The sequence below is a fragment of the Ananas comosus genome, unplaced genomic scaffold (assembly GCF_001540865.1).
Source record: "Ananas comosus cultivar F153 unplaced genomic scaffold, ASM154086v1, whole genome shotgun sequence".
NCBI classification, from domain to species: domain Eukaryota; kingdom Viridiplantae; phylum Streptophyta; class Magnoliopsida; order Poales; family Bromeliaceae; genus Ananas; species Ananas comosus.
In genome coordinates this window covers 1-13,146 of record NW_017891766.1, presented here as the reverse complement: position 1 = coordinate 13,146, position 13,146 = coordinate 1, and the positions used below count along the sequence as shown (strand labels likewise).

At 41.7% G+C, this 13,146-nt stretch overlaps 1 protein-coding gene across 4 annotated transcripts; it reads right to left on the bottom strand.

Annotated features, from left to right (window-relative positions):
- Positions 1-10,008: 10,008 nt before the first annotated feature.
- Positions 10,009-12,184, bottom strand: LOC109705131. 4 transcript variants are annotated; one of them, XM_020225886.1, is made up of 5 exons: positions 11,918-12,175; positions 11,764-11,846; positions 11,264-11,332; positions 10,856-11,192; positions 10,009-10,787 (listed from the first exon to the last, which is right to left on the bottom strand). In XM_020225886.1, the coding sequence occupies exons 4-5, from the start codon at positions 11,153-11,155 to the stop codon at positions 10,116-10,118; spliced, it is 972 nt and encodes a 323-aa protein (XP_020081475.1). In that variant the 5' UTR covers positions 11,156-11,192; positions 11,264-11,332; positions 11,764-11,846; positions 11,918-12,175; the 3' UTR covers positions 10,009-10,115. The 4 variants fall into 4 exon arrangements, with proteins under 4 accessions (XP_020081475.1, XP_020081478.1, XP_020081477.1 ...); XM_020225889.1 differs by having other exon boundaries at positions 10,009-11,192; positions 11,918-12,184; XM_020225888.1 differs by having other exon boundaries at positions 10,856-11,332.
- Between the last annotated feature and the right edge of the window lie 962 nt (positions 12,185-13,146).

Here is a 13,146-nt window from a genome sequence, read left to right as displayed (position 1 = left end):
TCCTCGACTGTGACCATTTCATCGGATACCCAGAATAAGTTCGACGAATGTCTTAAAATATTTGGCACCGGCATTCCGAATTTAGCTCAGACTCCCGAGCAGTCCGATCGGCTATATGCCCTTTTACTCGACTTAGCAGATCGATCGGATGTTTCCCCTGGTATCAAATGTTTTGTATCGACCTTATCACTCCAACTTTCATCTTTTTTGGCTCGGCAGCAATCTTTAGGTGCCGAACTTATAACCTTAGATCAACATTTTCATCGTGTTGATCATTTCAAGAAAAATATACCTGACATAGCAGCTCCACACACTGAGGTACATCAAGAAGATAAAGAATTAGCTGATCAAGAATCGGCTCTGCAAAAACGAATCTCCTCACTTAAAGAAGAATTGGCAGCAGCCGAATCCACCCTGACGCATACCTCCGCGCGTCGACTCTAATTAAAAGATCAGCTGAGATCTAGGAAGGAGGAAGGGGTAAAGCTTAAAAAAGAACTTTCCCAACTTTATAAAGTGCATCCCCTGATGAAGCGCCGAAGGAAAGCTGCCGAAGCTGCCCAAGCCAATCTTATAGCCGAATGGAATCAACTTAGAGATTTATTACCTTGATTCGGTTTGTAATATTTAATCCTGATTCTGATTATTTTCCCACATAGATGGGTAATATTTCTTTAAATACTTACCGTTGATTGGTTTCTCATTTTCTGACCCATCTCTGTTTTGCAAATAATACGCATTTCCTCTTGTAACTCGACTAACTTGAAATGGTCCTTCCCAATTTGGAGACCATTTCCCATATACTCTGTCTTTTTGACCGATCGGAAAAATCAACCGAAGTACCAAATCACCCACGGCAAATGTCTTTGATCGGACTTTCCTGTTATACGCGTTACATACTCGGCTCTGGTAAGCTTGCATATTATCTAAAGCTATCAACCGAGTGTCTGTCAATTCTTCTGTTTTGTCTTTCATTAACTGACTGTATTCATCGGCCGAAATAAATTTTTGTTTTTCTATCCTTAAAGAAGGAACTATTATTTCGGCTGGAATTACGGCCTCATGGCCGTAGACTAATTGGAATGGTGTCATCCCTGTTGCCGTTTTTACTGAAGTTCGGCATGACCATAACACTTCGGAAAGTTTTTCGTTCCACTTTCTTGGATGCTTCCCGATATGTCGTTTCATTAGATTGATAACTATCTTATTTGCTGCTTCCACTTGCCCATTCGCTTGGGCATAATAAGGAGACGAATGGAGCAACCTTATCTTTCGAGATTCAATGAACCGAACGAACTGTCCTCCCGTGAACATTGTCCCTTGATCGGTTGTGACGGTCTCAGGAATCCCAAAGCGATGAATTATGTGATCTTCAATGAAATCAATAATTTCCTTTTGTGTAACCAATCGAGTGGGTTTGGCTTCCACCCACTTAGTAAAGTAATCGATGGCTACTATTAGAAATTTGTGACCAGCCGATGAATTCGGCTGAATTTCTCCAATTAAATCAATGGCCCATCCTCGAAAAGGCCATGGTTTAATTATTGCATACATCTCAGAGGCAGGAACCCTCTGAATTGGGCCATGAAATTGACATTCTTGGCAACCCTTTGCATATTCTATGCAATCTTGATGCATAGTTGGCCAATAATATCCTAGGTGCCGAATGGTCCATCTTAACTTTTTTCCTGCCATATGGGTTCCACATATTCCTTCATGTGTCTCCCCTATTACCAACAAAGCTTCTTCCGGTCCTAAACATTTCAATAAAACCTCTTCGGCTGTTCTTTTGTATAGCTGACCGTCTAATAAGCAATATCCGAGAGCCCTTCTTCGAATATTATAATCAACCCTTGTATTGGGATCTTCCAAGTATTTAATTAATGGTTTCCTCCAGTCATCTTTTACTTCTACAGGAGCTATGATCAGTTCTCGTATATGAACCGAAGGTAGCAATCTCTCGTGTATTATTATTGACTCTGATTTCGGTTCTCTATTTCCTGAAGCCGACTGGGCCAATTCATTTGCCCTTTCATTTTCTTGTCTGTTCAAATGTTCAAGTTCGGCTTCTCCAAAATTGCATAATAATTCTAATGTCTTTCTTAGGTAATTTTGCAAACTTGGATTTTCACATCGGTACTCTCCTTTAACCTGCTTGATCACTAACTGTGAGTCACCGATGACTTTGATTGATTTAACTCTCAATTCTTGCAATATCTCAAGGCCGATTATCAAGGCCTCATATTCGGCCTGGTTATTGGAACAGCCGAAATCTAATTTGAATGCAAATTGACAAATATAACCCTCAGGTGATTGTATCACTATCCCTACTCCTGCAGATTCAGTTGTTTTTGAACCGTCAAAATACAATACCCAAGGTTGACAACCGATCATGTTCTGTATCGGCTCATCTATTTCTACACATGGGTGATCAGCCAAAAAATCAGCTATAGCCTGGCCTTTAACAGCTTTAGCAGGAACGTACTTAAGAGAAAACTCAGATAAAGCCAATATCCATTTCCCAATACGTCCTCGCAGCACTGGCTTGGATAACATATATTTTATCAAATCAGTCTTGCATATCACTAATACTTCAGTTGACAAAATATAATATCTCAATTTTGTGCATGCATAATATAAGGCTAAACATAATTTTTCTATAGCCGAGTATCGTTTCTCTGTATCTAGCAAACGTCGGCTTAAATAATAAATAGCTTGCTCTTCTTTCTCTTCATTTTCTTGAGCCAATAAACATCCCAAATTTTCATCTGCAGCCGATATATATAGCTTCATCGGCTGATTCGGTTTTGGAGGTACCAATACCGGAGGGTTTGATAAATATCTTTTTATACTTTCAAATGCCTCCTGCTGCTCCTCTGCCCAAACGAATTCTTCCTTATCTTTCAGCCGAAGTAATGGAGTAAAAACCTCGATCTTTCCAGCTAAGTTAGATATAAACCGCCGAAGATAATTAATCTTTCCCAGCAAACTTTGTAGCTCCTTTTGCACTTGGGTGGCGGTAATTCTAGTATTGCTCTCGCCTTATTTTTATCAATTTCGATCCCTTTTTTCTGCACTAAAAATCCCAAAAAGTTTCCTGCAGAAACTTCAAAAGCGCATTTCAAAGGGTTCATTTTTAATGAATTTGGGGTTGAAGCATAAAAAAAGCGAGAGGAATAAAAGAGGAAAAAGAAAAAAAAGGGGAGAGAAAGAAATAAAAATAGAGATGGTTTATGAGATCATCCATGCACCAGGTGCATGGATAAAATTTAAAATTTGAAAATATCTCATGCACCGGATTGCGAAAAAAATAATACGCACGGGTATATAAAATAGCATGTTAGTCTATTCCCTTTTGTATATTTACAAAATGCCCTACCTTAATCATATGATATTTTGATTAAGGTGTAATATGATCAAAGGGAAAGGACTAATTCACAATATTCCCGCAATCCCATCTTAACCACCCAATATCTCCACGATTCCATCATAACCATCCATTATCACACAATCCCATCGCTGCCGTCCAAAATCTATCCCACAATCTCCTCTCAACTACCCACATCCCACAATCCCATTACGATCACCCCACGATCCCCTAACCGCCCACGATCCCACGTCCCGCAATTCGCTCGCACGTTTCCCTCAGGTTGGTTACAACCACCCCCATAAATACCCTTCGAAAAAATCAAACGAGAGAGCTTTTGAACCTTCAAACCCATTCCTAAAAAAAAAAATCCACCCCTGTTCACGATAGAAAAGAAAAGAGAAAGGTAAAAAAAAATATATTTTTTCTCTTCTCCGATCAAAGCTCTCTCCATCTCTCTCCCTAAAAAAAAAAGAAGAAGAGAGAAATAAAAGATCTCTCTCTGTCTCTCTCTCTCTCTCTCTCTCTCAAGCACCCACCAAGACATTGGCTCACCGCCGCCCTTGTCACTCCGAGGCTACTCGTCCCGAGGCGCGCTCCGAGGCGCGCTCCGTTGCCGTCGCCGTCGCTCCTCGCCGACCCGAGGCGCGCTCCAAGGCGCGCTCTGTTGCCGTCGCTGTCGCTCCGAAGCCACCCGACCCGAGGTGCGCTCCGTCAACGTCGCCATCGTTCCGAGGCTACTCGACCCGAGGCGCGCTCCGTCACCGTCGCCATCGCTCCGAGGCTACTCAACCCGAGGCATCGCTCCTCGCCAACCCCCGCCGCTCCCGGACATCGTTCCTCGCCGACCCGAGGCGCACTCCGAGGCGCGCTCCGTTGCCGTCGCCGTCGCTCCTCACCGACCGAAGCCGCCCAGACGCGCTCCAACCTTGATCTGAGGCACTCCGAGGCCGCCTTCATCACTCCCCCTTGACCTCGATGCTGCCGAAACCGTTCGCCTCCCCGACCCGAGTCGCGCTCCGCCGAGGACCTGCTCCGAGGCACCTTGACCCGAGTCGTGCTCCGCCGAGGACCCGCTCCGAGGCACCTTGACCCGAGGCGCTGCTCCAGGACGTGCTCGTCCAGATCGACAACCTGACGCACAGTCATGGCCGCGACGTCGAGGGGTGGCCGACGAGGCCGTTCCATCACTCGCCGCATCAATACCCATGCCGAGCCTCACCGCTCCAAGGCTACCCATTCCGAGCCGTCCGACTCCTCGCCAACTGCTGCGCCCGAGGACGCGCCCGAGCCAACGCTGCTCCTCACAGATCGCAACTGCCCGAGTCTGCCGCCTTCTCGACAACCTCCGTGTCGCCGAGGCCGCTGGCGTCCTCGCCAAGGAGCGACTCCTAGAAGAGTGCTCCGAGCTCTGCGGCCGCGCTGGCGCGCAACCACGGTCGCAATGTCGAAGAAATGGCCGACTAGGCTCGCGCCCTGCTTCGAGGCCGCGCCGGCGCACAACCATGGCCGCCCGTTCTGAAGCCGTCTCATTCCTCATCCTTGATCCTCCGTGACGAAGATGATACCATTTAAATCGACGCCGAGTTCAAGACCGGGGCCGAGTAGAAGGAGGCCACCGAGAACACCCTCACCACCTACAAAGCTGATTAGGACATGGTTCTGGCAGAGTGGACGCCGACGGGACACGTCCACCACTTGTTTGATGAAATGTCCAGGATGTCGCCTTGACGGAGTTCGCACCGACGAACCATGCCTACCAACTGTTCGACGAAATTCCTGAATGAAACCGGAGCGCCGTCATCAACAAAGCCCGCCAACCGCTCGACGGCGATCCTGAGAGAGAGAGAGCGGTGCTCTCCTCTCAAACGGATTCCACCAGTCCGTCAAGTGCTCTACGTACCCGGAGTCCGCCCACCAACTGCTCGACGGCGAACCTGAGAGGGAGAGCGGTGCTCTCCTCTCAAACGAAGCCGCCCGCCAAGTATTCGACAGCAAACCTGAGAGAGAGAGCGGTGCTCTCCTCTCAAACGAAGCCGCCCACCAACTGCTCGACGGCGAACCTGAGAGGGAGAGCGGTGCTCTCTTCTCAAACGAAGCCGCCCACCAAGTGCTCGACGGCGAAATTGAGAGAGAGAGCGATGCTCTCCTCCCAAATAAAGTCAAGTCCACCAACTATTCAGCAAAATATCGTAAAGAGAGAGAGCGATGCTCTCCTCTAAAAAGAGAAAGAGACAAAGAGAGAGAGCTTTGTTAATGTTAGGGAGGCAAGGAAGGGATTTTTATCCCGCTTTAGTTGTCCCATGGATGTAAAAAAGATAAAAGAGATAAAGAAAAAATGTGAGGAGACAAAAGAAAATTAGTCGGATTACCGATTAATATTCTTTTGATCGTCCTTTTATTGGAAGAACAATGCAATGTTCGAAAATAATTGAAAAATAATTCTATCCAAGTTGAATCTTTCTATTTGGTCAAATTAGACCAAATTGAGATTTAATCACATTAGACATTTTTTATGTGATTTATGTGATGAATTTGATTCTGAACCATATATTTTGATCTCAAATTCTGAATAATTTCTATCCCAAAATCTCATCTGGAACGAGCCCATACCCACCTCAAATTACATAACTCAAGCTCAGCCCAAATGTGAATCCAGTCCAAACATAAATCTGGGCCCAATTCTGTAAGAAAACACAGGCTTAAAACCACGCGGGCCCAAATTGAGCCCGAGCCCACGTATTCGGGGCCTAATTCTTGGACTTAAATCACACGGGCTTAAATTAAGCCCGAGCCCATATGTAATTCAAGCCTCTACTTAGATCCATATTATATGGGCTTGAATTTGGCCCAGACGAATCCGAATTTGGACCACCCATGAAACCATACGGGCCTACAATAAGCCCAAATCCATGATTTGGTCCATATCAAATCCAAATCCCATTCAATGCCCAAATATCAAGCCTGAAATCCATATCAAGCTCAAATCAAATTCAAACCCAAATCCTAAATTAAACCCAAGCCCATATCAACCCAAATCCAAATCTCATATCAAATCCACATCTCAACCCAACATCAAATTCAAATCCTATATCAAATCCAAATCTTATACCAAGCCCATTTTGAGCCTAAATCCAAATCCCCATATCAAATCCAATTAAGCCCAAAATGAGCCCATGATCTAAATCTAAGAATTGAGCCCTAAAATGAGCTGAATATTACATCCAAGTCCAACCAAATTAAGCCATTTTGGAGGCCCTAAAATCCAAATCCCCGATATCAAATCAATTAATGCCCAAAAGTGAGCCCCATGATCTAATCTAAATTGACGCCATAAAATGAGCTCGATATTACATCAAATCCAAATCAAATAAGCCCATTTTGAGCCTTAAATCAAAAAAATTTTCCCCCCCATATCAAATCCAATTAAGCCAAAATGACGCCCATGATCAAAATCTAAATTGAGCCCATTAAAATGAGCTTCATATTACATCCAAGTCCAACATCCTCATGAAGCCCAGAGCCCATTTACAAATGGCCCCAGTCCAAAACCCATTTGGGCCCACTATCTAAGCCCATTATCCAAAACTCATTAAAACCATTAATCCATAAACCCATATACATAAACCTATATACATTTACCCATGAACCCATACACATTTAACCCATATCCAAGCCCATAACCTTAACCAAGTCCATGAACTTTGAACCAAAACCATGGACCAAATCATACACCAAATCCTGTGGACCATACCATACACCAAATCCACGAACTATGAATCAAGTTCATGAATCAAATCAAGTTCATGAGCCATGGATCATAAACCATAAACCCATGAACCATAAGTCCATGAACCATAAACCCATGAACCATAAACCCATGAACCATGAACCCATGAACCATAAGTCCATGAACCATGAACCCATGAACCATAAGTCCATGAACCATAAACCCATGAACCATATCTAAGTTCATGAACCATAATCCCATATACCCAATACCATAAACCTTGTGAACCAAACCCAAACCTCCGTCCGAAACGTCGTTAAACTAATCCACCAAATCAATCGACCGAAACGTCGTTAAGAGACTGAAATCCCGTGTTGGTCTACACGAATGACGCACCTCGCCACGGTTTATTTTATTTTTACCGTGGTGTGCCCGTGAGGTAGTATTCATGATGCTAGATTAAAGGGTATATGAGTATGGTTATCAGTATTGCAGATCATGGCTTCCAATAAACGCTAAGCATTTATGGTTAATTTACCCCCATACAAGAGTGTTAGGGCACTTCATTAAGAGACCTCTGAAATGCTGAAGATAAACTGGAATTGGACAAAAGAAAATTTATAATTTATTGCTCAATTACATGGCTTTAACCAAGGGCATACCCTCAGTGTACATGAATAGAGCGTAAAGAAAATGTATTTTTCAATTGTATCTTAGTTATATATTCTAAGATACCCAATATATGGTCAAATTAATTTTGTTGGACTCTATATGTTGTGGAGCTCAACACTATTCACCCTAAGATGAAAGATTGATTAAGTTCCATATATATATGCATTGGAATTTAATCAGATTTAATTCAGATTAAACTCTAATTATATGTATTAGAGTTTGATTTGGTTAATTGAACTTTAAATGTATGTAATAAAATCCAATAGATGATCAGATTTTGTTGAGCTCTATATATTTTGGAGCTCAACTTTGTTTACCATGAGATGAAAGATTGATTAAATCCTATATATATACATTGGAATTTAATCGAACTTGATTAAACTCTGAACTTTAAATATATGTAATAAAGTCCAATAGAGTTTGATTTGAGTTTTCATCCTAAATATATGTGTTAGGATTAGCCCCAAATATCTTGAATTAGACGCTAATTTTATATTTTAGAGTCTGATACAATTAGGCTCTTAGTCACATTTGATTTTGGTTCATCTCAAGGTGAAATATTAACTAAATCCTAATTATATGTATTAGGATTAGTCAGATTTGATTTAAATTAAACTCCAAGTGTATGTATTGGAATCCAACAAATTAATTTGATAAGATGGTTTGATCAATTCTAAATATAGGTTTAGAATTTGATCAAGTTTGAACATGATTGTGATTTGACTCTAGTTTTATATGCTAGAGAATCAAATATTTTGATTGGGTATTGTTCTCGGTGAAATATTGAATTTTTGGTTTTAGTTTAATGACATTTTTCGTTTCAGTTTGATTTAGGTGGATTAGTTTAACGACGTTTCGGTCGGTTGATTTGGTGGATTAGGTTTAACGAGTTTCGGAATCGATTGATGTTGGTGGATTATTTTTAACGCCGTTTCGCTTTTTTCATTTTTTTTTGGTGATTGATTTCGTTAGATTTAGTTTACCGGACGTTTCGCCGTCGTCGAGGATTTTTGGTGGATTAGTTTTAACGCACGTTTCGGCTCGATTGATTGGTGATAGCTTTTAACGATACGTTTCGGTCGTTGATTTGGCGGTGTGATTAGTTTAACGAGCGTTTCGGTTCGATATCGGCATTTAGGTTTAGTTTTAACGACGTTATCCGTCGATTGATTTTGGTAGAATTAGGTTTAACGACGTTTCGGTCGGTTGAATTTGGTGGATTAGTTTTAACGACTGTTTCGGGTCGAGTTGATTTGCGTGTGGGATTGGTTTAACCGACGTTTCGGTCGATTGTTTGTTGTTGGATTGGTTGAACGACGTTTCTGGTTCGAAGCGCCATATTACAGTCCATAATGTCTGTTTTAAACTGATGCATTTTGAGTGTTATTTGAGCGCACATGTCGTTAAACCTGAGCATTTTGATGTAATCTTGACCGCCATGTCAGTTAACTGAGCGCATTTCTGATATAATTTGACCGCTCTGTCCGTGTAACTGAGCATTTTATATAATTTGAACGCCATGTCGTAAATCTGGCAGCCATCAAATAGGTATTCTGACCGCCATGTTCGTTTAAACTGAGCATTTTACTCCGTATTTGACCTGCTATGTCGTTTAAACTGAGCATTTTTGATGTTAATTTAACGCCATGTTGTTAAACTGTAGCATTTTGAATGTAATTGACCGCATTGTCGCTTAAACTGGAGCATTTTGTTATTAATTTGGACCGCCATGTCGTTAAACTGAGCATTTTGATATAATTTGACTGTCATGTCGTTAAACTGAGCATTTTGATATAATTTGACCGCCATGTCGTTAAACTGAGACCGCCATGTCGTTAAACTGAACATTTTGATGTAAATCGACCACCATGTCGTTAAACTGAGCATCCATATGTAAACCGACCGCCATGTCGTTAAACTGAGCATCCATATGTAAACCGACCGCCATGTCGTTAAACTGAGCATCTATATGTAAACCGACTGCCATGTCGTTAAGCTGAACATTCAAAAAAAAAAAAAAAAAAGAAAAAAAAAAGAAAAAAAGAAAGGGGGGGGGCAGTGTACATGTTATCGCTACAAGAGCGCTGAGAAGATAGCATATTTGTCCAGACAACAGAGTGATGACTCAATTTAGAGTTGATTGTACGTGAGAATCAAGGCAAAAGAAACAAACCATTCTCGCAAGACAATCATCGTCACAATGCAGTATGAGATAAAGATAGGAGAAAGAGATCAAACATTCAAGCACAATCAAAGTCATTCAAATTATCAAATACTGTCTCATACTAGTGACAAATAAAGATAACATCCACGATAAACATCCAAAAAGAGAAAAGTAAAGGAAAATCAAATCTCAAATATCTGACGACGCTCCTCAAATAGCTCTATCAATCCTCGGAGACCGGCGGATTCTTTAGAAGCTTTACAATCTTCAGTGGCTGCAGCATATTCCCTCTCCGCATCAGCAACGTCCTTCTGCAGTTCTTCTTCAGTCGGCGTTAATTTCTTTAAAGAGTCGTCGGCCACTTCGAGTTTAAATGACAACTCTGCTTCTGTACTCTTTAACTGCAAAATGTGCTCCTCAAGCTCTCTTATTTTCTCTCTAGTCTGCTGAAGCTCCAAAGAGACACCTTCTGAAGCTTTGAGAATAGAACTTTTTGTGCTGATGTGAGAAGCAAGCTTCCTTTCCTTTAGCGCCAGATCCTCATCAGCATTCACGAGCCGAACAGCTGAAGCGAAACTCGGACTTGACTCTAATTCTTCAATGGCCTCGGCATGATCAAACACGGGTTCTATACGCCTCTCCAATTCAGATACATCAATCCCAAGCGAAGATAAATATTGACAATATTTGGATACTTCCTCCCGAGCCGATCTAAACTTTCGACGGTTGAATGTCTTCATAATATCCTTTATGCGGTCAATCAAAAATGATCTGACCGCAATAGGCACCTCACTCTGGAAACCTCCTGTACCGCTACTCATGTTAATGCCGACGTCCTTGTCAAGTGGTACGCCCTATAAAAAGAGAAAGAAAAGAATGAAAAACGAGAAAGAAAAAAAAGAAGAAATTATTTAAATCTTACCATATCAGGAGCTTCAGGTGGTGAAGGTGTAGGCTCGTAGTCCACTTCGTCGCCATAAGGTGATAAAGCGTCTACCAGATCATCATCCAATTTTGACTCTACCGGAAGGTCTGCATATGAAAAGAAATAATAAATATGTAAAAGATACTGTCTTTTAAAGAAAAGAGGAGAGGATTTTACCGGTTGATGTTGAATCAGCCTCCAAACGAGCTCTTTTATGCACCTCTGTAGCCGGAATATCATCGACTCGTTCTCTTTTACCAAGTAAAGACGATCCTCGCAAGACTTCATTTTTGCCATCTTCTACTATATCGTCATCTTCTTCAGCACCCTCATCCTACACAATAAAATTACGGTGTAAACATGAGCGATATAAAATGAAAGTTGGGATAATAAATACAAATATACTTCATGATGAGTCGAGCAAGCCTCCTTGAAAGATGACGCTCCAATATCAGCAGCATCGGTGAGCGGATCCTGTGACAAAAAGAATCACATATCGATATATGCTACAAGGACCATTTTGTAAAAACAAGGAATAACGAATATATTATGAAAGGGGTTATAATATTTTAATCCCAAAATGTGCATCGTTATAGCCATAAAATTCCTTGAAAGTAATTTTCTGCATCAAAAAGCAAGGGAAATGAAGCTGCAGGGACTAAAATAAAACTGCAGGGACTGAAATGAAACTGCCCGCAGGACTGTTTCGTAAATACAGGGACCAAAGTGTAAACGGGCCATAACATTTTCGTTTTAACCCCGATTTGCGAAATTTTTATTGCTACGGATTCCTGACGAAAAATTACACATTATTATCCATATTTTACCTCCTTCTTTAGTTGAGAATCAAATTCTTAATTTGAAACCAAAAGAAGGGACATGGATTCAACTGGAAAATAAAATACCTGTGGTGGCGAAGGCGTCAGAACCAACTCATCATCTGAAGGCACGTCATCCTCAATGGATCCACTCCCGCCAGCTTGTGATTCTGTGAATTAAAAAAGCAAAGAACAAGTGCGGTGACATCATGTAAAATTAATATAAAAAAAAAATTATTACCTATCATTGAAGACACCGTAATGGGGAGTTTTCCACGTGCCACTTTAGTCGAAACATCTAAGGGTAGATTTTCTGAGCTCCTTGACGGTTCCATATCGCATGCCTACATGAAAGAAAGGATGTCAGAAGGAATCAACAAAATTCAAATTATATGGATTCTACGTCATACCTGTGACTTCACTGAAGGGTCCTGCAAGCGTATTTTATCCCCGGCAGGCGAACCTGCAACAAACACTTCCTGTATACATAAAAAAAAAAAAAAGGGTCAGAACGCAAAAGAAAAAAGAGGAAATAATTGAAAATGTTAATGAACATACTTCTGATGTCTTGTCTTCATGAATGGGGAAACTGAGACCAAGAACTTCATATCTATGAGAGTCATCGGAAGGACCAGCTTGAACATGATCATATATACTCTGGAAATAAGTCGAGCTGCTCCACCTCTGGCCCCAGAGAATCTAGTGCTCTTTCAGCGATAATACCCAAAGAACCTGATTTCCTTGCAGAAGCTGAACTTTTCTTTAAAACAATACTCTTCTTCTGCTGCTTGCGGGGATCATCTGCACTCAGTAGATAGCCTACTCCGTGTTTGAAGCTCGAATGCACGCTATTAGACCACCAGCGCGCATAATGCAAAGTTGGTTTCCCAATCCGGTCCTTCTTCGGTATGAAATAATTAATAGAAGTCCCATAGCGAATGAAATGATTCCAACATCCAGCAAGTATCCCAAGATGGCTCGCTAATCGGAGAACAGTGATACTTTCAGGAAAAGACTGATCAAAGCCAAATTGTCGAGCAAAACGGTGAGGACTATATGGCTGGGTGTGTAATTTATTCCCCAAACGAAGTGGAAGCACGCTCTGTCTAATAGAAATTATATACTCATAAACCTCTCTCGGATATTTACACTCTCCTGGAGCCAATTTCGCATCGTAAAGCCAACCGTCATCAACAAAAGAATAAGAATATGGTAGAGGACGCCAAACAAAATGAGCACTCGACCTGAGGTGAATCCGTGCTCGCTTAGCATTAAAAGGAGAAGCCGCCGCGTCCATAAAAAATATCATTTGAGGAGGATTTCGTAAGCCGACGATATTCTTGATATTCTCACTAATCACCCTTCTAGAATAAGTCTGTTCAAAGTGAAGACCGATCCACGCATATAGAAAATTAACAGGAAATTGAGGTCCAGGATGCGCAGGTCCTTCAGGGTGATCACTCATAAAAG